We start from the raw sequence: 19,432 nt of genomic DNA, 5'->3' as shown, positions 1-19,432 counted from the left end.
AAATGATAGGGTTTTATATGTCTTTTTCTCTTAATATTAGATTTGTTCCACTGTAACATTGTTTTATTACTGTTGTGAGCCGCCCCAAGTCTTTGGAGAGGGGCGGCATACAAATCTAATAAATTATTATTATTATTATTATTATTATTATTATTATTATTATTATCCCCATTAGCGACCTTCTCTAGCTTTCTGACAAGGGAAAGCAATGGGAATACTGGTAGGGGTTGTGGTTAGCTCTGGCCCAGCTCCTGCCCCAAGGACTGTGGAGGGGGATATGAGGGAAACATCCAAATGTCACAGGCCTGTTTTGCTGCCGACAGATTCGGCCAGTGAATTATCATCTGAAGAAGGAAGTGTCTGTGAGATGGCAGAGGGGGGCCTGGCAGGCAGCCCAGGAAGAAGCCAGTCCTCATTATCTTCGATAGACTCTGATGAGGAAGCAATGATAGACCCACGCATGCGTAGAGTTATGCATAGGAGAGAACAGCTTCAAAAGTATTACAGGCGAAAAGAGAGTCCACCTGTGGTTGGGTGGGGTTCAAGTAATTAGGGCTGCTGTTAAGTGGGCAGCGTGCCGGCCTCGCAGTGTGGAAGATTATCTGATCGTACTTGTGGAGTTTGCATTGCCGTTCAGGATTGTTCTCAGGACTCTGTGTTTGGATTTCAGGACTTTGACCATAAGTCATAGTGAGTTTACAATGTCTGAAGAGTAGTGGCTGTGACGAATTCCAGTTACTAGTTAATTGACTTGAGTTTTATTGTTCTTGTTATCTCACTGCATTTCAAGAGTGTTTTGTTTTCACAAGAAATCCCTTTGAATTTAAAAAGGGGTTTTTGCTTCTATTTATTTTTGGATAAAGAAACCATTGCTGCATTTTCCCGTGTGTGTCTGTTTTGGCTACTTTTACATTTATTTTTATTTTTTTTGTAAAATTTATTTATTTTTTTCAAATATAACAAAGAAAAGAAAAAGACATGCATAAAACATATACATACAACATTTGGGAAATGAGAGTTTCCCCACTTTTTTTGAGTGTTCAATCAGAGAATTTTGCTTCTATTACATAATATTGGTTCCTTAATTCTTTTATTTGACGTGTTGCTTTGCTTGAATTTTTATTTAATTCTTCGCTGTTCTTTCCTTTAACAAGTCGTAGAATTTTGCCCATATTTTATAATAATCTGAATCTTCCTTTCCCTCTAATTTTTTGGATACTTTTACATTTAATTGAAGGCTTGTATCATAAGCAGGCAGAACAGTAGGAAGTTGCAAGTTATGTGTAATTGCCTTTAACAAGCCACCATGATTTGTTTAATGGGGAAGAAATGGTGCTTCCAATCTTGCAGGGGCTTTAGGCATAATTTCACCAGTTAAAGCCCTCACACCCCTAAAATTATCTCTTAACCATTTAAGAACATTTTTCAGGTTGAAAACACATGTATTTTCCGCATATGTACATGTAGATCCATGTATTTATACTTCTTTCTGTATTAGAATTGCCCCCACCCTCCTTGCCTTTCTTAAGCTGCTTAAAACCCACCTATGCCGCCAGCCATGGGGGAATTGAGATATTCTTTCCCCCTAGGCCTTACAATTTTATGCATGGTATGTCTGTATGTATGTTTGGTTTTTATAATACATCCCTCGAGTTTCGCGATCTCGAGTATTGCGAAACGCTATATCGCGAGTTTTCAACCCGGAAGTAAACTCCACCATCTGCGCATGCGTGCCCTTCCACGCATGCGTAGATGGTGGAGTTTCCCCGCCGGGCAGAGGCTTCCCTGGGTCTTCCCCCTCTTTCTCTATGTTGCTTCTTCCTCTCTCACACTCTCTTCCTCCCTCTCTCATCTCTTTCTTTCCTTCTCTCTCTTTCTCTATCTCTCCCCCTCTTGCTCTCGAGCGGCCGCCTAGCAGCTGATCTGCTCGGCAGCGCAGCAGCAGCGAGGAGCCGAAGATCTTCGGCTCCTCGCTGGTGCTGCGCTGCCGAGCAGATCAGCTGCTAGGCGGACGAAGCGGGGGAGGGGGGAAGCGAAGGCGCGGCGATGGGCAAGGGCTGCCAGTGAGCCTTCTCCGTCCCTTTCCTGCTGCACCGGTCTGGGGCCAAGTGGGCGGGGGGCGGCCGGGACCTCGTCTGTCTCCGCCGCCCGCATCGCCCCTCCGGCGGGCCGGCCTCCCCCGCCCGCCTCTGCTGCAGCCGCCACCGCCTCCCCGACTGGTACAAAAGGGCCCCGCCCGCCCCGCCCCGAAGCTTACCTTGCGGCGGGATTCAAAGTGCTGGGGTGGGGGGGTGTCACTTCGCCGCTCGTGTCCTGGCTAAACCGGGCGGCAGGAGACAGGCTTTGAGTTTTTGGCTGCGGGGGGAGAAGTAGGACTTTCCTAACTCCCTCCCCCCGCAGCCAAAACTAAAAGCCTGTCTCTTTTTTCTTGCGGCGAGCCCAAGCCGTTCCTTTCTCGACCGCAGCCGAGCTTCCCTCGGCCCCCTTTGGCCCCGTCACCTCCTCCCCGCCTGCCTTTCCTCGCCAAGCGCACGAAAAAAAAGAGAGAAGGCTTCTACCAGAAGCCGGGGACGGCCGGCAGGGGCATGAAGGATCTCCCCGCTGGCCTCGGGAGCGCGTGGGAGGCTCCGCCCCGCCAGGGTTCCTCTCCATGAGGGAGTCCGCCGAGCTGCCCGTCTTCAATTCGCCGTCTCACCCGGGCTCCCGATCCTGCTGGGCGGCGAGGAGACTCGGCGGGGAGCGCGCACGTCAGGGACCCAGAGCGCCCTTGTGGCCGCGCTCGCCATGCCGGTTTCCCCTCAGGAGACGCGCCTGAGTGGCGAATTGAAGACGGGCAGCTCGGCGGACTCCCTCATGGAGAGGAACCCTGGCGGGGCGGAGCCTCCCACGCGCTCCCGAGGCCGGTGGTGAGATCCTTCATGCCCCTGCCGCCCGTCCCCGGCTTCTGGTATCTCTGTGGGGGGGGGGGGAGGCGGCTGCTTGAAAACCCCTGACCTCCATCGCCTCCCCCCCACGGCACAAGGCGAGCACACAGGCGGCGGGGACACAGGCGGCGGGGACTGCCCTGTCCCCCTGTCCCCCTGCGCAAAACTACGCAGTCCCAGATCGCTCGCTTCTCCAGCCAGCAAAGCCGACTGCCCGGCTTTGCTGGCTGATGCAGGAAAGGAAAGCGTCACATTTAAAAAGCACGCCGGCCTCGGGAGCGCGTGGGAGGCTCCGCCCCGCCAGAGACGGCGAATTGAAGACGGGGGCTGCGAAGGGGCGCACGCGGCAGAGCTCCGGCGGAGGAGAGGTGGCGGGGAGAAGCTCTCTCTCCCTCCCCCCCCCCGGAAAAAAGAAAGCAGCCCCAGCCAAAGACGCCCAGCGAGAAAGAGACCTCCTCGCCGGCCCGGCTCTCTTGGCAGGCAGAAGCAACAAGTCCGGCTCGGAGGCCTCTTTCTCGCTGGGCGTCTTTGGCTGGGGCTGCTTTCTTTTTTCCGGGGGAGGGGGGGAGGGAGAGAGAGCTTCTCCCCGCCACCTCTCCTCCGCCGGAGCTCTGCCGCGTGCGCCCCTTCGCAGCCCCCTCGCTCCTTGTCCCGACAGCCCCCCCCACCGCAGCACTTTGAATCCCGCCGCTTCTGCTGGATACGGGCGGTGGGTGGGACCAGCGGCGCGGAAGCCAGGGCTGTGGCAGCTCGCCCCCCCCCATCGCCCGTATCCAGCAGAAGTGGCGGGATTCAAAGTACTGGGGTGGGGGGTGTCCCGACAGCGGCAGGTGAACGGGGCGAGCGAACGAGGCGAGCGGGGGGTGAACGAGGCGGGCGAATGGAGCGGGGGGGGGTGAACGAGGCGGGCGAACGAGGCAAGCGGGGGGGGCGAACGAGGCGAGCGGGGGGGTGAACGAGGCAAGCGGGGGGGGCGAACGAGGCAAGCGGGGGGGTGAACGAGGCGGGCGAATGGAGTGGAGGGGGGTGAACGAGGCGGGCGAACGAGGCGGGCGAACGAGGCAAGCGGGGGGGGCGAACGAGGTGAGCGGGGGGGTGAACGAGGCAAGCGGGGGGGGCGAACGAGGCGAGCGGGGGGTGAACAAGGCGGGCGAACGAGGCGGGTGAACGAGGCAAGCGGGGGGGGCGAACGAGGCGAGCGGGGGGGTGAACGAGGCAAGCGGGGGGGGCGAACGAGGCGAGCGGGGGGGTGAACGAGGCAAGCGGGGGGGGCGAACGAGGCGAGCGGGGGGGTGAACGAGGCAAGCGGGGGGGCGAACGAGGCGAGCGGGGGGGTGAACGAGGCAAGCGGGGGGGGCGAACGAGGCAAGCGGGGGGGGCGAACGAGGCGAGCGGGGGGTGAACGAGGCAAGCGGGGGGGGCGAACGAGGCGAGCGGGGGGGTGAACGAGGCAAGCGGGGGGGCGAACGAGGCGAGCGGGGGGTGAACGAGGCAAGCGGGGGGGGCGAACGAGGCGAGCGGGGGGGTGAACGAGGCGGGCGAATGGAGCGGGGGGGGGTGAACGAGGCGGGCGAACGAGGCGGGGCGAACGAGGCAAGCGGGGGGGGCGAACGAGGCGAGCGGGGGGTGAACGAGGCAAGCGGGGGGGGCGAACGAGGCGAGCGGGGGGGTGAACAAGGCAAGCGGGGGGGGCGAACGAGGCGAGCGGGGGGGTGAACGAGGCAAGCGGGGGGGTGAACGAGGCGGGCGAATGGAGCGGGGGGGGGTGAACGAGGCGGGCGAACGAGGCAAGCGGGGGGGGCGAACGAGGCGAGCGGGGGGGGCGAACGAGGCGAGCGGGGGGGTGAACGAGGCAAGCGGGGGGGGCGAACGAGGCGAGCGGGGGGGTGAACGAGGCAAGCGGGGGGGGCGAACGAGGCGAGCGGGGGGGCGAACGAGGCAAGCGGGGGGGGCGAACGAGGCGAGCGGGGGGGGTGAACGAGGCAAGCGGGGGGGCGAACGAGGCGAGCGGGGGGGGTGAACGAGGCAAGCGGGGGGGCGAACGAGGCGAGCGGGGGGTGGAACGAGGCGAGCGGGGCGGCGAACGAGGCGAGCGGGGGGGTGAACGAGGCGGGCGAATGGAGCGGGGGGGGTGAACAAGGCGGGGGAACGAGGCGAGCCAACGAGGCGAGCGGCAAACGGCGGGCGGGCATCAGCGAGGATCCGAGGCCGCGGGGAAGACCCAGGGAAGGTTCCTTCGGCCGCCTAGCAGCTGATCTGCTCCGTAGCGCAAGGAGCCGAAGATGGGGTTTCCCCTTTGCGTGGGCGGCTGGGAAACTCCAATCTTCGGCTCCTCGCTGCTGCTGCGCTACCGAGCAGATCAGCTGCTAGGCGGCCGAAGGAACCTTCCCAGGGTCTTCCCCACCTCCCACACGCAAACCCCACCATCTGCATGAAAAAAAATGGCGCGCATGCGCAAATGATGTTTTTACTTCCGCGCCGCTACTTCGCGAAAAATCGATTATCGCGAGGGGTCCTGGAACGGAACCCTCGCGATAATCGAGGGACCACTGTATATAAATTGCTAGTGCAGTCAGACGGGGACATGATTGAAGGATTGACTAAATGGTGGCAAAATGAGATACAAGTAGAGGTACAAGAGATGGAAAATATAGTAGAAAATATAAGGAAAATAAAAAATACAAGAATCAGGGAAATGAGAAGGAAAATATTACATAAGTGGTATTTTACTCCCGTTCAATTTGCACACTTTCAGCAGAATGTCAGGGGTAATTGTTGGCATGGGTGTTAAGATAAAGGAGTGTTTATGCATATGTTTTGGGAATGCCCGATAGTGCAGGAATTTTGGCAGAAAGTGAAAGAGGATATCAATAGAATGCTAAATATACAATGGACAATCACTAAGGAAATGGCAGTACTAGTAAAAAGCAATGCGATGGGAGAATTTAGAGAAATAAAAAAAGCAGCAATAGAAAGTGCTCAGGCAGTAATAGTTTTGGGTTGGAAGGATGCGACAAAATGGACAATGCAAAATTGGTATAGGTACATGGTGGACCATATTCAATTTGAAATGATGGATAAAAGAATAAATTTGGATAATGAAACTGAATTGAGACAACTGATAGGACGGTGGGACAAGGTAAGACGATATATGATGAGCAGAATCCGAGACCAAGCTACAAGAAATAAATTGGAATCACTTTATAATATGTAAATAGATATATTGCTCTTGGGTCAAGTGGACTACAGTGATCCCCCGCTCGTTGCGAGGGTTCCGTTCCAGGACCCCCCGCAACGAGCGGGTTTTCGCGAAGTAGTGCTGCGGAAGTAAAAACACCATCTGCGCATGTGTAGATGGTGTTTTTACTCCCACAGCGCTAGCGAGGAGCCGAAGATTGGGGGCGGCGCGGCTGTTTGCCGCCGGCATGGGGGGCTTCCTAGCAGCCCCCCAAACCCGGGTTGGGGGTCCGGGGGGTGCTGGCAAGCCCCCCATGCTGGCCCAGCGAACGGCTTGTCCACGCTGGCTCTCGGCGCTTTCGAGCTGAGTCCGGGAGCGAATTCGCTTCCGGACTCAGCTCAAAAGCGCCGATAGCCAGCGCCAGCAAACGGCTTGTCCACGCTGGCTCTCGGCGCTTTCGAGCTGAGTCTGGGAGCGAATTCTCTTCCGGACTCAGCTCAAAAGCGCCGATAGCCAGCGCCAGCGAACGGCTTGTCCACGCTGGCTCTCGGCGCTTTCGAGCTGAGTCCGGGAGCGAATTCTCTTCCGGACTCAGCTCAAAAGCGCCGATAGCCAGCGCCAGCGAACGGCTTGTCCACGCTGGCTCTCGGCGCTTTCGAGCTGAGTCCTGGAGCGAATTCGCTTCCGGACTCAGCTCAAAAGCGCCGATAGCCAGCGCCAGCGAACGGCTTGTCCCCGCTGGTTCTTGGCGCTTTCGAGCTGAGTCCTGGAGCGAATTCGCTTCAGGACTCAGCTCGAAAGCGGCGAGAATGAACGGCGTGGGCGGGCGAAGGGCGGGCGGCAGCGAGGAGTTTGCGTGGGCGGTGGGGAAACTCCTTGCTGATGCCCGCTGCTCGCCCTCCTGCCAGCAAGAGGGGGAAGACCCAGGGAAGCCGCCCAGCAGCTGATCTGCCGGGCCCCATCTACGCATGCGTGCCCATAGAAAAAAGGGCACGCATGCGTAGATGGTGTTTTGACTTCCGGGTTCAAAAATCGCAAATTACCCTGTTCGCAATGGTTGGGGACGCAATAACCGGGGGATCACTGTATATTGGTTGCTTGCGCCTTTATACCCTCACTTTTTTCTCTTATTATTTTCTCTAACCCTGTCTCCTCCATCAATAGTACTTCTTTATTCTCCCTTTCCTTAAGATATTTACATATTGCAATAGTTTCCGGTCACAATTCAAAGCGTTGGTAATGACCTATAAAGCCCTACATGGCATCGGACCAGAATTCCTATGGGATTGCCTTCTGCTGCACGAATCCCAGCGGCCAATTAGGGCCCACAGAGTTGGCCTTCTCCAGGTTCCGTCAACTAGACAATGTTGTTTGGGGGGACCTAGGAGAAGAGCCTTCGTGGTGGGGGCCCTGTCCCTCTGGTATCAGCTCCCCCCCAGAGATTCGTACCACCTCCACCCTCTTTGCCTTTCATAAGAGTCTTAAGAAATTTATGTCGTCAGACTTGGGCTGATTAGATCTTAGCCCCTGGCCAACGGATGATTGTATGATTTCTGTACGAATGTGCGTGATTGATTTTTAATACAATTAGGGATTTTAGATTGCTATGTAATTTTAATTTAATTGGATTAATTTTATTGTAATTTACTGTTTTTTATATGCTGTAAGTCACCCCGAGTCTTCAGAGAGGGGCGGCATTGAAATCAAATAAATAAATAATCTTTTCCCCCTTGGTTACATCATCGTCATCATGATGATGATGATGATGATGATGATGATGATGATGATAATAATAATAATAATAATAATAATAATAATAATTTATTAGACTCACAACAGCAATAAAACAATACAGTGCCAATCTATCCGATCTAGTTTTGGCAGTCCTTTAGCAATTTTTTAAAAAGTTCAAGTAGATAAAATTCAAGTAGATAAGTCGACTGTCCTGTTTTCTTGATGACAATTTCAAAATTCAAGTGGAAATTAGTCAGCAAAATGGTCCCAATATGGAGTCTAACCTCTAAGGTATTTTTTTCTCCTTTCCTCTTTCTCGGGCTCAACTCCACCTTCCAGACTTGCTGCTTTAATCCTTACACCTCAGTTATTTATTCTTAAAAATCTTAATAATCTACCAATCTTAATTCCCTTCTGGTTCTATTTTATGTCCTTGCACAGCTCAGTGAATTCTCCTTGTTTTTCTTTTAGTCCAAAAACTCCTGGTTCCTTTCCGGCACGCTTACAAAGTTTTTTTCTGCTCATCCTTTCGCTGGCCACCTGGTTCAGCTAGAAGCATTATTTTATTACCGGTATACAGTGGTATCTCTACATAAGAACTTAATTCGTTCCGTTCCGTGACCAGCTTCTTAAGTAGAAACGTTCTTAAGTAAAAGCAATTTTTCCCATAGGAATCAATGTAAAAGCAAATAATGCGTGCAAACCCATTAGGAAAGCTCGGAATTTGGGTGGGAGGAGGAGGAAGAAGAAGAGGAGGACTGCCAAAGGAAGAAGGTGAGGCGAGAGAGTCAAAAAAATCCAAAACTTTAAGGCTTTAAAAAAAAGAGGGACTTTGAGGCGGTGAGGAGGAGCACGCGCCTCCAATACACCCGGCGCGAGGCTGCCTCCCATACTCTGCCTCCCATACATGAGCTGCTGTTACCTGCTGCCTCTTCCTTCCCATGCTGAAGGGTCCCCTCTCCTCTCGCTCGCTCGCTTTGTAGCTGGCACCTTTCCTTTGCTGTGTTGATTCCTCAGCTGCCCAGAGCGAAGGGAACGTTTCTTTTCTCTGGGCGCTGGCAGAGGTTTATTTCCTGTCCAAGCGCCCAGAGAAAGGAAAATGCTTCGTTCGCTCTGGACTGCCAAAGCCTCCTTAAGCGCCATCAAAAGGGGAAATGGCAGGAAACTGGCCAGGCCTTCGTGCCGCTCTCAAATTTCCTGGGAAATTTTTCCGGGCTTCGGTTCTTAAGTAGAAATTGGTTCTTAAATACAGGCAAAAAAAATCTTGAACCCCCGGTTCTTATCTAGAAAGGTTTGTTTGTTTGTTTGTTTGTATGTATGTATGCCGCCCCTCTCCGTAGACTTGGGGCGGCTAACAACAATAATAAAAAACCAGCATGTAAATCCAATACTAAAACAACTAAAAAACCCTTATTTTAAAACTAATCATACATACAAACAAACATACCATGCATAAATTGTAAAGGCCTAGGGGGAAAGAGTATCTCAGTTCCCCCATGCCTGACGGCAGAGGTGGGTTTTAAGGAGCTTACGAAAGGCGAGGAGGGTGGGGGCTATTCTAATCTCCGGGGAGAGTTGATTCCAGAGGGCTGGGGCTCTTCCCCTGGGCCCCGCCAAACGACATTGTTTAGTTGACGGGACCCAGAGAAGGCCCACTCTGTGGGACCTAACTGGTCGCTGGGATTTGTGCAGCAGAAGGCGGTCCCTGAGATAATCTGGTCCGGTGCCTTGGAGGGCTTTATAGGTCATAACCAACACTTTGAATTGTGACCGGAAATTGATCGGCAACCAATGCAGACTGCGGAGTGTTGGTGTAACATGGGCATATTTGGGAAAGCCCATGATTGCTCTCGCAGCTGCATTCTGCACGATCTGAAGTTTCCGAACACTTTTCTAAAGTAGCCCCATGTAGAGAGCATTACAGTAGTCTTACTGTAATGTTCTTAAGTAGAGGCGTTCTTAAGTAGAGGTAACACTGTACTTTCAATTTCTCTTCTCTCGCTGGGCTCCAATTTCTCTGGTAATCAGGTATTCAATTAAGTAATCCAAAGTACAATGTTCAGAATAGTTAGCTTCCTCTGCCATGCAACCAACAGAAACTCCAGACCCACCATGTCGAAAGACACACACGGGTGATTGAGTGATGAGTTATGGAGAGAATACCTTGCAGCGCCGGGCAACTGCCGTCCACCATGGAGACGCCAAGGACACCTCTCTTCATCTGCAAAGTCCTAGCGACTTTTTGCACCTGGAAGGGTCCCTCAGTCACAGAATAATTTGGAGTTTGAAGAAGAGCACCGTTTTTACCTCCTACCCCACTCTGCGGAGCCACCGGAAACTCAATGTACAAGATGATTCTAACATGTTTGCTTTTTCATTGTAATGTATACTTTTTGTTTCACATCTCCTGCAATCTTTTTACAAGCAATAAAACCTACATTTTCATTTGAATCTTACAGACAAAGATGATGCCAAAAAGACCAGACTGGACAACTGAAAAATAACAAGCAACATTGAAAAGAATAGCAAATTGAGGCAGAAATAAAAATAATTTCCTTCAGAAAAACCACACAATTCTTCACCCACAGTATGTGAAAGACGAAAGAAACTCAAGAAGTGATTTTGAATTGGAAAAAGTAGAGTATGTGGAACTCAAAATATACATTACAGAAAAAGGTCCAAGGAGATTATTTTTCCATTTCAGAAAAAGAGGGAAATATCTGGAATTTAGTGAGGAGGAAAAGGTCAATTGGAGAGGCACAAAGGGCAGATAGTAATGCAGGCCTTGCCCTGAGAAGAAGAAAATTGCTTAAATCAAAGCACCACAAAACAAAAGATCACAGATATTTTTGACTTTAAGAATATCAGTGGTGGAAAAATTCCATAGATGTGCCTCTATTTAGAAAAGCAGACTTTAAATGAAAAGTGATTATGCAGGGGAGAATCCACTTTGGACAACAGCCATACTAGCTGAGTGTGATAAAAGCTCAGCACACAGAATTGCTCCTTTTTGGTTCTGGAAGGACCCATATATGAAGGATGCCCTACAAGTGCTCCCAATGTGATAAATGCTTTATTGAAAATGACAATTTAGTGATACACCAGAGGACTCACACCAGAGAGAAGCCATATGACTGTCCTGATTGTGGGAAACATTTCATTGCAAATTCTGCCCTTGGAAGACACCTGAAGACTCACAAAGGACAGAAACCCTTTCAATGTTCTGATTGTGGGAAAAGTTTCCGTCACAATCCAAGCCTGATAAGACATCAGAGGATTCACACAGGAGAAAAACCCTTTGAATGTCCTCTTTGTGGAGAAAGTTTCAGGCAGAATTCCAGCCTGCTAAGACATCAGAGAACTCACACAGGTGAGAAACCCTTTGAATGTCCTGATTGTGGGAAACGTTTCACTCACAATCCCAGCCTGATAAGACATCAGACAACTCACACAGGAAAGAAACCCTTTCAGTGTTTTGATTGTGAGAAAAGTTTCAGTGGGAATTCCGACCTGGTAAGACATCAGAGAACTCACACAGGAGAAAAGCCCTTTGAATGTCCTGTTTGTGGGGAAAGTTTCAGTCAGAATTCCAATCTGGTGAAACACCAGAGGACTCATACAGGAGAAAAACCATTTGAATGTACTGATTGTGGAAAATGTTTCAGTCAGAATTCCAACCTCAGAAATCATCTGAGGACTCACAGAGGAGAAAAGCCCTTTGAATGTCCTGTTTGTGGGAAAAGTTTCAGTGGGAATTCTGACCTGAAAAAACACCAGAGAAGTCACACTGGAGAAAAACCCTTTGCATGTCCTGATTGTGAGAAAAGTTTCAGTCAGAATTCCAACCTGATAACCCATCAGAGAACTCACACAGGAGAGAAACCTTTTGAATGTCCTGAATGTGGGAAAAGTTTCCGTCTCAATTCCCACCTGAGGAGTCATCAGAGAACTCACACAGGAGAGAAACCCTTTGAATGTACTGTTTGTGGGGAAAGTTTCAGTCAGAATTCCTGTCTGGTGATACACCACAGGACTCATACAGGAAAAAAACCCTTTCAATGTCATGATTGTGGCAAATGTTTCAGTCAGAATTCCAACCTGGTAACACATCAGAGAACTCACACAGGAGAAAAACCCTTTGAATGTCCTGTTTGTGGGGAAAGTTTCAGTCAGAATTCCTGCCTGGTGAATCATCAGGGGACTCACACAGGAGAAAAACCCTTTAAATGTAGTGATTGTGGGAAACGTTTCAGTCACAATTCCAGCCTGAGGAGTCATCAGAGGACTCACAAAGGAGAAAAACCTTTTGAATGTCATGATTGTGGGAAATGTTTCAGTAAGAATTTCTGCCTGATAACTCATCAGAGGATTCACACAGGAGAAAAACCCTTTGAATGTCCTGATTGTGAGAAAAGTTTCAGTCAGTATTCCAACCTGATAAGACATCAGAAAACTCACACAGGGGATAAACCCTTTGACTGTTCTGATTTTCGGAAGAGTCCATCACAATCCCAGCCAGATAAGACTTCAGGGGACTCACACAGGAAATAAACCCTTTCATTGTTTTGATTGTGGTAAAAGTGTCAGTGACAATTCCACCTGGTAAGACAGCTGTGGATTCACACAGGAGAGAAACCATTTGAATGTCCTGATTGTGTGAATATTTTAGTTCAAAATTCCCACCTGGTGAAACACCAGAGGACTCACCCAGCATTGAAATTGTATGTGTGCCTAGAACATGGGAAAGGTTTCATTTAAAATTTCCATTTCCACAGTGGACGACTCACACAGGTGAGAAATCCTTCAAATGTCCTGTCTGTGGACAATCTTCAGGTATAAATTGTCTCTTATTTCCTGCAAGGAAATCCTCATAAGGGAAAGATTGATGAGTTTAGAGAAGGGTTGAACTTTAATTCTCATCTCTCATTAGGAATGTAGGTGAGAAATTGACTATTTTAATTCTGGCCTCATTCTTTTTATTCAAATATATCTCAGAAGTAGACTTTTAGGTGAATAGAAAAGGAAAATGGAAAATTGTTAACCACTTGTTTCTCTTTATTAGCAGCAGTTTCTGGATATTTCATTGTTTCAGAAGTAATGAAATTCTTCAAAAACGGGACATTACACATTACAGAGTATATGAATGAATTATTAAAAATGTATAAGCATGCATTTACAATATTAGTAACATTTAAAGGTATATGGATTAATGCAGTGTTTTTCAACCAGTGTGCCGCGGCACACTAGTGTGCCGTGAGACATGGTCAGGTGTGCCGCGAAGCTCAGAGAGAAAGAAAGGAAGAGAGAGAGAGAGAGAGAACAAGAGAAAGAAAGCAAGGGAGAGAGAAAGAGAACAAGAGAGAGAAAGCAAGAGAGAGAGAAAGAGAGAGAAAGAAAGCAAGAGAGAGAGAGAAAGAACAAGAGAGAAAAAGCAAGGGAGAGAGAAAGAACAAGAGAAAGAAAGCAAGAGAGAGAGAAAGAGAGAGAAAGAAAGCAATGGAGAGAGAGAAAGAGAGGGAGGGAAGGAGAGAGAGAAAGACATAGAGGGAGGTAGGGAGGGAGAGAGAAAGAGCAAAAAAGAGAGGAAGGAAGGAAGAGAAATAAAGATTTTTTTTCTTTTTTCTCTGGTTGTAATAGAGGTAGTTCTCTGCCAGGAAATTATGCAGCAATTTTCCAAAGGAAGTCAGTATATTATGTGGTTTAATATAAATAAATACATTTAACATATTTACAGAAAACAAGATAGTCAGGAACATCAAAACATCCTGAGGTAAATCCAAATAGCATAAAGAATGCACAGAGGGGAAAAAGCGGGAAAAATGGGAAACGCCCCCTTTGCCTCTACATTTATAGCATAGATTGCCTCATGTAGGAGAATGTATTTTTTTTTCATGAGGTCAGCTACATTATTTTCTGGTGGGCAATAAATTATGTCTATTACATTTTCTTTCACTGCTTCTCTGATATTGCATTATTTTATGTCAACACACTCATGGTCCATCTAGTCTGCCCTTATACTATTTCCTGTATTTGTATCTTAGGATGGATATATGTTTATCCCAGGCATGTTTAAGTTCAGTTACTGTGGATTTACCAACCACGTCTGCTGGAAGTTTGTTCCAAGGATCTACTACTCTTTCAGTAAAATAATATTTTCTCACGTTGCTTTTGATCTTTCCCCCAACTAACTTCAGATTGTGTCCCCTTGTTCTTGTGTTCACTTTCCTATTAAAAACACTTCCCTCCTGAACCTTATTTAACCCTTTAACATATTTAAATGTTTCAATCATGTCCCCCCTTTTCCTTCTGTCCTCCAGACCAGTGTTTTTGAACCAGTGTGCCGCGGTACATTAGTGTGCCGTGAGACATGGTCAGGTGTGCCGTGGGGAAATTAAACATGGGTCCCCAAACTACCATTCCTGCCAGGATATCCCTTTTGTGTTCATTGAAACAGGCCCAGGTTTCACACTAAGTGAGTATAAATACATGGAAACTATATTATTAACTATATGTATAATATGTACAGTGTTAGAGTGTCATTTTGGTTGGTGGTGCGCCCCAGGATTTTGTAAATGTAAAAAATGTGCCACAGCTCAAAAAAGGTTGAAAATCACTGCTCCAGACTATACAGATTGATATAGCTCCTTTCACTACAATGTCCAAATCTGTTACTAATTATTCATATCATGTCATCTCGGAAGACAATTATGATAATGCTATGAATTGTGCTGCAGCTGTGGAAATGGCAACGAAAATCTGTTTTCTAGATCCGTGATTTTCAACCTTTTTTTGCGCTGTGGCACATTTTTTACATTTACAAAATTCTGGGGCACACCACCAACCAAAATGACACTCTCATTGTGATGCATTGTATATCATCCTCTGCAGGGGCCTCTTGGAAAAAGGTCAAATATCTATATACACCATCAGGATAGACATAACTAGTTGAGGCTGAGGCTGAGGCTTCCTCTAGTGGGGGCAACATTTACCCTCAGGACCATGGGGAGGAGTAGCAGCTTCAACTATTTACCACAGCCACACTTGACAAGTGCGCGGCAGCCCGATCAGGGACCTCCCGGTGTGTGGATCAGAGGCGGCCTGCTATTGGTTCATTGCTAGTGGCCGGGATGAATCCTAGAAGGTGATTGGTCAGGAAGCGTTCCCTGTGCCTCTACTCTTCCTGTCACTGATAGCTGGAGGGATTGTGAGGGGAATGTTTATGTTCGAATGGAGGCGGCTGGCGGCAGGCTGGATAAATGGCCTCCGCAGGCCGTATCTGGCAGGCGGGCCGTAGTTTGGAGACCCATGTTTAATTTCAGCGGCACACTGGCTGAAAAACAGTTACATAGAAACATAGAAGACTGACGGCAGAAAAAGACCACATGGTCCATCTAGTCTGCCCTTATACTATTTCCTGTATTTTATCTTACAATGGATATATTTTTATCCCAGGCATGTTTAAATTCAGTTACTGTGGATTTACCAACCACATCTGCTGGAAGTTTGTTCCAAGGATCTACTACTCTTTCAGTAAAATAATATTTTCTCATGTTGCTTTTGATCTTTCCCCCAACTAACTTCAGATTGTGTCCCCTTGTTCTTGTGTTCACTTTCCTATTAAAAACACTTCCCTCTTGAACCTTATTTAACCCTTTAACATATTGAAATGTTTCAATCATGTCCCCCCTTTTCCTTCTGTCCTCCAGACTATACAGATTGGGTTCATTAAGTCCTTCCTGATACGTTTTATGCTTAACACCTTCCACCATTCTTGTAGCCCGTCTTTGGACCCGTTCAATTTTGTCAATATTTTTTTGTAGGTGAGGTCTCCAGAACTGAACACAGTATTGCAAATGTGGTCTCACCAGTGCTTTATATAGCGGGATCACAATCTCCCTTTTCCTGCTTGTTATACCTCTAGCTATGCAGCCAAGCATCCTACTTGCTTTTCCTACTGCCCGACCACACTGCTCATCCATTTTGAGACTGTCAGAAATCACTACCCCTAAATCCTTCTCTTCTGAAGTTTTTGCTAACACAGAACTGCCAATGCAATACTCAGATTGAGGATTCCTTTTCCCCAAGTGCATTATTTTACATTTGGAAACATTAAACTGCAGTTTCCATTGCTTTGACTATTTATCTGGTAAAGCTAAATCATTTACCATATTACAGACCCCTCCAGGAATATCAACCCTATTGCACACTTTAGAGTCATCGGCAAATAGGCAAACCTTCCCTACCAAACCTTCCCCTATGTCACTCACAAACATATAAAAAAGAATAGGACCCAGAACAGTCCCTTTTGGCACACAGCTTGTAACCTGTCTCTGCTCAGAATACTCGCCATTAACAATAACTCTCTGATGTCTATGCTTCATCCAGCTTGAAATCCACTGAACTATCCAGGGATTAAGTCCAATCTTCACTAATTTATCTATTTGCCTTCAGTAAAGCCATGCTGATTTTGGTCCAATAAGTTATTGTTTTTTAGGTGCTCATTTATCCTCTTTTTGAGTAGAGTCTCCATCATTTTAACTATAACTGATGTCAAGCTAACTGGCCTGTGGTTACCAGCTTCTTCTCTACTTCCCTTCTTGTGGATAGGCACAACACTGGCCATTCTCCAATCCTCAGGAACATCTCCTGTTAACAGGGATTGGTTAAACAAATCAGTCAGGGGGGTAGTAATGACAGATCTGAGTTCTTTAAGAACTCTGGGTGGATGCCATCTGGACCCATTGCCTTATTTATCTTTAATCGTTCAAGTTCTTCTAAGACATCGGCTTCTAAGATCACTGGAGCTGAATCCGTACAGCTGGAAGCAATGCTATATCCCTCTATAGTATTATTTTGTAAGGTGTCTTTTGAAATCTATTGGATCCTGATAGTAAATGAGTCAAAATTAATGCAGCAGATTAGTCTAACATAGTGGCATGTTTCCTTTTTCATTGTAATTTACTTTTTGTTTCACGAGTCTGCGGAGAGGGGCTACATACAAATCCAATAAATAAATAAATAAATAATAAATAAATAAACCATTTTACAAAAAATAAAACCTACATTTTTATTTGAATCTTACAGGAAAAGAGGATGCCTATAAGACCACACTTGACAACTAAGAATAGCAAGCAACATTGAAAAGCATAACAAATAATTTTTTTCTCATTTTTTTCGGGAAAAACCACACAACTTTTCTCCTTCCCCAGTAGTTGAAAGACGAAGGAAAGAAAATCAAGAAGAAAGTTTGAGCTGGAAAAAGTAGAGTATGCAGAAGTCAAAACATACATTACATTCAAGGAGATTATTTTTCCATTTCAGGAAAAGTTGGAAATACCTGGAATTAAGTGAGGAGGAGTAGGTCAATTGGATAAACACATGGGGCAGACAGTTAATGTAGGCCTTGCCCTGAGAGGAACAAAAGTGCTTAAATCAAAGCACCACAAAACAAAGGATCACACATATTTTTGACCTTTGTAAGAATATCAGTGACGGAAAAGCTCCATACATCTGCCTATTTTGAGAAAAGCAGTCTTCAAATGACAAATGATTATGCAGGGGAGAATCCACTCTGGACAACAGCCATACTAATTATCTGAGTGTGCCGTACAAGTGCTCCCAATGTAGTAAATGTTTTAGCGAAAATGACAACTTAGTGATACATCAGAGGACTCACACCATGGAGAAGGCATATGACTGTCTGGAGTGTGGGAAATGTTTCATTTCAAATTCCACCTTCTTGAGACACCTGAGGACTCACACAGGACAGAAACATATTAAATTTCCCGATTGTGGGAAAAGTTTCAGTCTCATTTCCAACCTGAGAAATCATCAAAGAACTCACACAGGAGAGAAACCCTTTGAATGTTCTGATTGTGGAAAACTTTTCAGTCACAATACCAGCCTGGTAAGACATCAAAAAATTCACACAGGAAAGAAACCCTTTCAGTGTTTTGATTGTGGGAAATATTTCAGTGAGAGTTCCGACCTGGTAAGACACCAGAGAACTCACACAGGAGAGAAACCCTTTGAATGTCCTGATTGTGGGGAAAGTTTCACTCAGAACTCCTGTCTGGTGAAACACCAGAGGACTCACACGGGAGAAAAACCCTTTGAATGTCCTGATTGTGGGAAACGTTTCAGTCAGAATTCCAACCTTAAGAATCATCGAAGGACTCACACAGGAGAAAAACCCTTTGAATGTCCTGTTTGTGGGGAAAGTTTCAGTCAGAATTCCTACTTGGTGGATCATCAGAGGGTTCACACCGGGGAAAAACCCTTTCAATGTCCTGATTGTGAGAAAAGTTTCAGTCAAAATTCTAACTTTATAAGACATCGGAGAACTCACACAGGAGAAAAACCCTTTGAATGTCCTGATTGTGGGAAATGTTTCAGTCAGAATTCCAACCTCAGGAATCATCAGAGGACTCACACAGGAGAAAAACCCTTTGAATGTCCCGTTTGTGGGGAAAGTTTCAGTCAGAATTCCTGCCTGGTGGATCATCAGAGGACTCATACAGGAGAAAAACACTTTGAATGTCCTGATTGTGGGAAATGTTTTACTCACAAATCCAGCCTAAGAAATCACCAGAGGACTCACACAGGAGAAAAACCCTTTGAATGTTCTGTTTGTGGGAAACGTTTCAGTCAGATTTTCTGTCTGGTGAATCATGAGAGGATTCACACAGGAGAAAAACCCTTTGAATGTCCTGATTGTGAGAAAAGTTTCAGTCAGAATTCCAACCTGATAAGACATCAGAGAACTCACACAGGGAATAAACCCTTTGAATGTTCTGATTGTGAGGAGAATCCATCACAATCCCAGCCTAGTAAGACATCAGGGGACTCACACAGGAAATAAATCTTTTCAATGATTTGATTGTGGTAAAAGTTTCAGTGACAATTCCCACCTGGTAAGACACCTGTGGACTCATACAGGCGAGAAACCGTTTGAATGTCCTGATTGTGGGAATATTTTAGTCAGAATTCCCACCTGGTGAAACACCAGAGGACTCACCCCGGACAGAAATTGTATATGTACCCAGAATGTGGGAAAAGTTTCATTTAAAATTTCCACTTCAGGAGATGCTGGGCGACTCCTTTATCTGTCCTGTCTGTGAACAATCTTCAGGTATAAATTGTCTCTTATTTCCTCATCAGGAAAATCCTCATAAGGGAAACATTGATGAGTTTAGAGAAGGGTTGAATTTTATTTCTCATCTCTCACTAGTTATGTAGGTAAGAAATTGATTATTTTAATTCTGGCCTCATTCTTTTCATTTAAATATGTCTCAGGATTAGACTTTAGATGAATAGAAAAGGAAAAGGGCTAACCACCTCTTTCTGGTTATTAGCAGCAGTTTCTGGATATTTATTTATTATTTATTTATTTTATTAATCAGATTTGTATGCCGCCCCTCTCTGCAGACTCGGGGCGGCTCACAGCAATAATAATACAATGTAAACAAATCTAATATTTAAGTTAATTTAAAAAAACCCAATTTAGAAACCAATCATACACACTAGCATAACATGCATAAATTTTATAAGCCTAGGGGGAGGGAAAATGTCAATTCCCCCATGCCTGATGACAGAG

The 19,432-nt window shown here is 47.0% G+C and overlaps 2 protein-coding genes across 2 annotated transcripts in view; both read left to right on the top strand.

The window, feature by feature from the left end:
• LOC139159961 (zinc finger protein 850-like) overlaps nucleotides 1-13,299 on the top strand; it is a 24,941-nt gene extending 11,642 nt beyond the window's left edge. The window contains exon 4 of the mRNA XM_070737455.1: nucleotides 10,875-13,299. Within this exon, the coding sequence (XP_070593556.1) occupies nucleotides 10,875-12,387 (1,513 nt within the window). The 3' untranslated portion in view covers nucleotides 12,388-13,299. The remainder of the gene's footprint in view (nucleotides 1-10,874) is intronic.
• Nucleotides 12,542-19,432, top strand: LOC139159931 (zinc finger and SCAN domain-containing protein 2-like). The gene is made up of 2 exons (XM_070737401.1): nucleotides 12,542-12,627; nucleotides 16,921-19,432. Exon 2 carries the CDS (start codon nucleotides 17,516-17,518, stop codon nucleotides 18,695-18,697), a length of 1,182 nt encoding a protein of 393 aa, XP_070593502.1. The 5' UTR covers nucleotides 12,542-12,627; nucleotides 16,921-17,515; the 3' UTR covers nucleotides 18,698-19,432.

This window comes from Erythrolamprus reginae, chromosome 2 (assembly GCF_031021105.1).
Source record: "Erythrolamprus reginae isolate rEryReg1 chromosome 2, rEryReg1.hap1, whole genome shotgun sequence".
Classification (NCBI taxonomy): domain Eukaryota; kingdom Metazoa; phylum Chordata; class Lepidosauria; order Squamata; family Dipsadidae; genus Erythrolamprus; species Erythrolamprus reginae.
Note: the sequence above shows the minus strand (reverse complement) of the source record. Positions and strands in the feature narration are given on the sequence as shown.

Excerpts from the sequence above, each read along its gene's own strand:
- LOC139159931 (XM_070737401.1), top strand. The coding sequence starts at position 17,516 with ATGGAGAAGGCATATGACTGTCTGGAGTGTGGGAAATGTTTCATTTCA.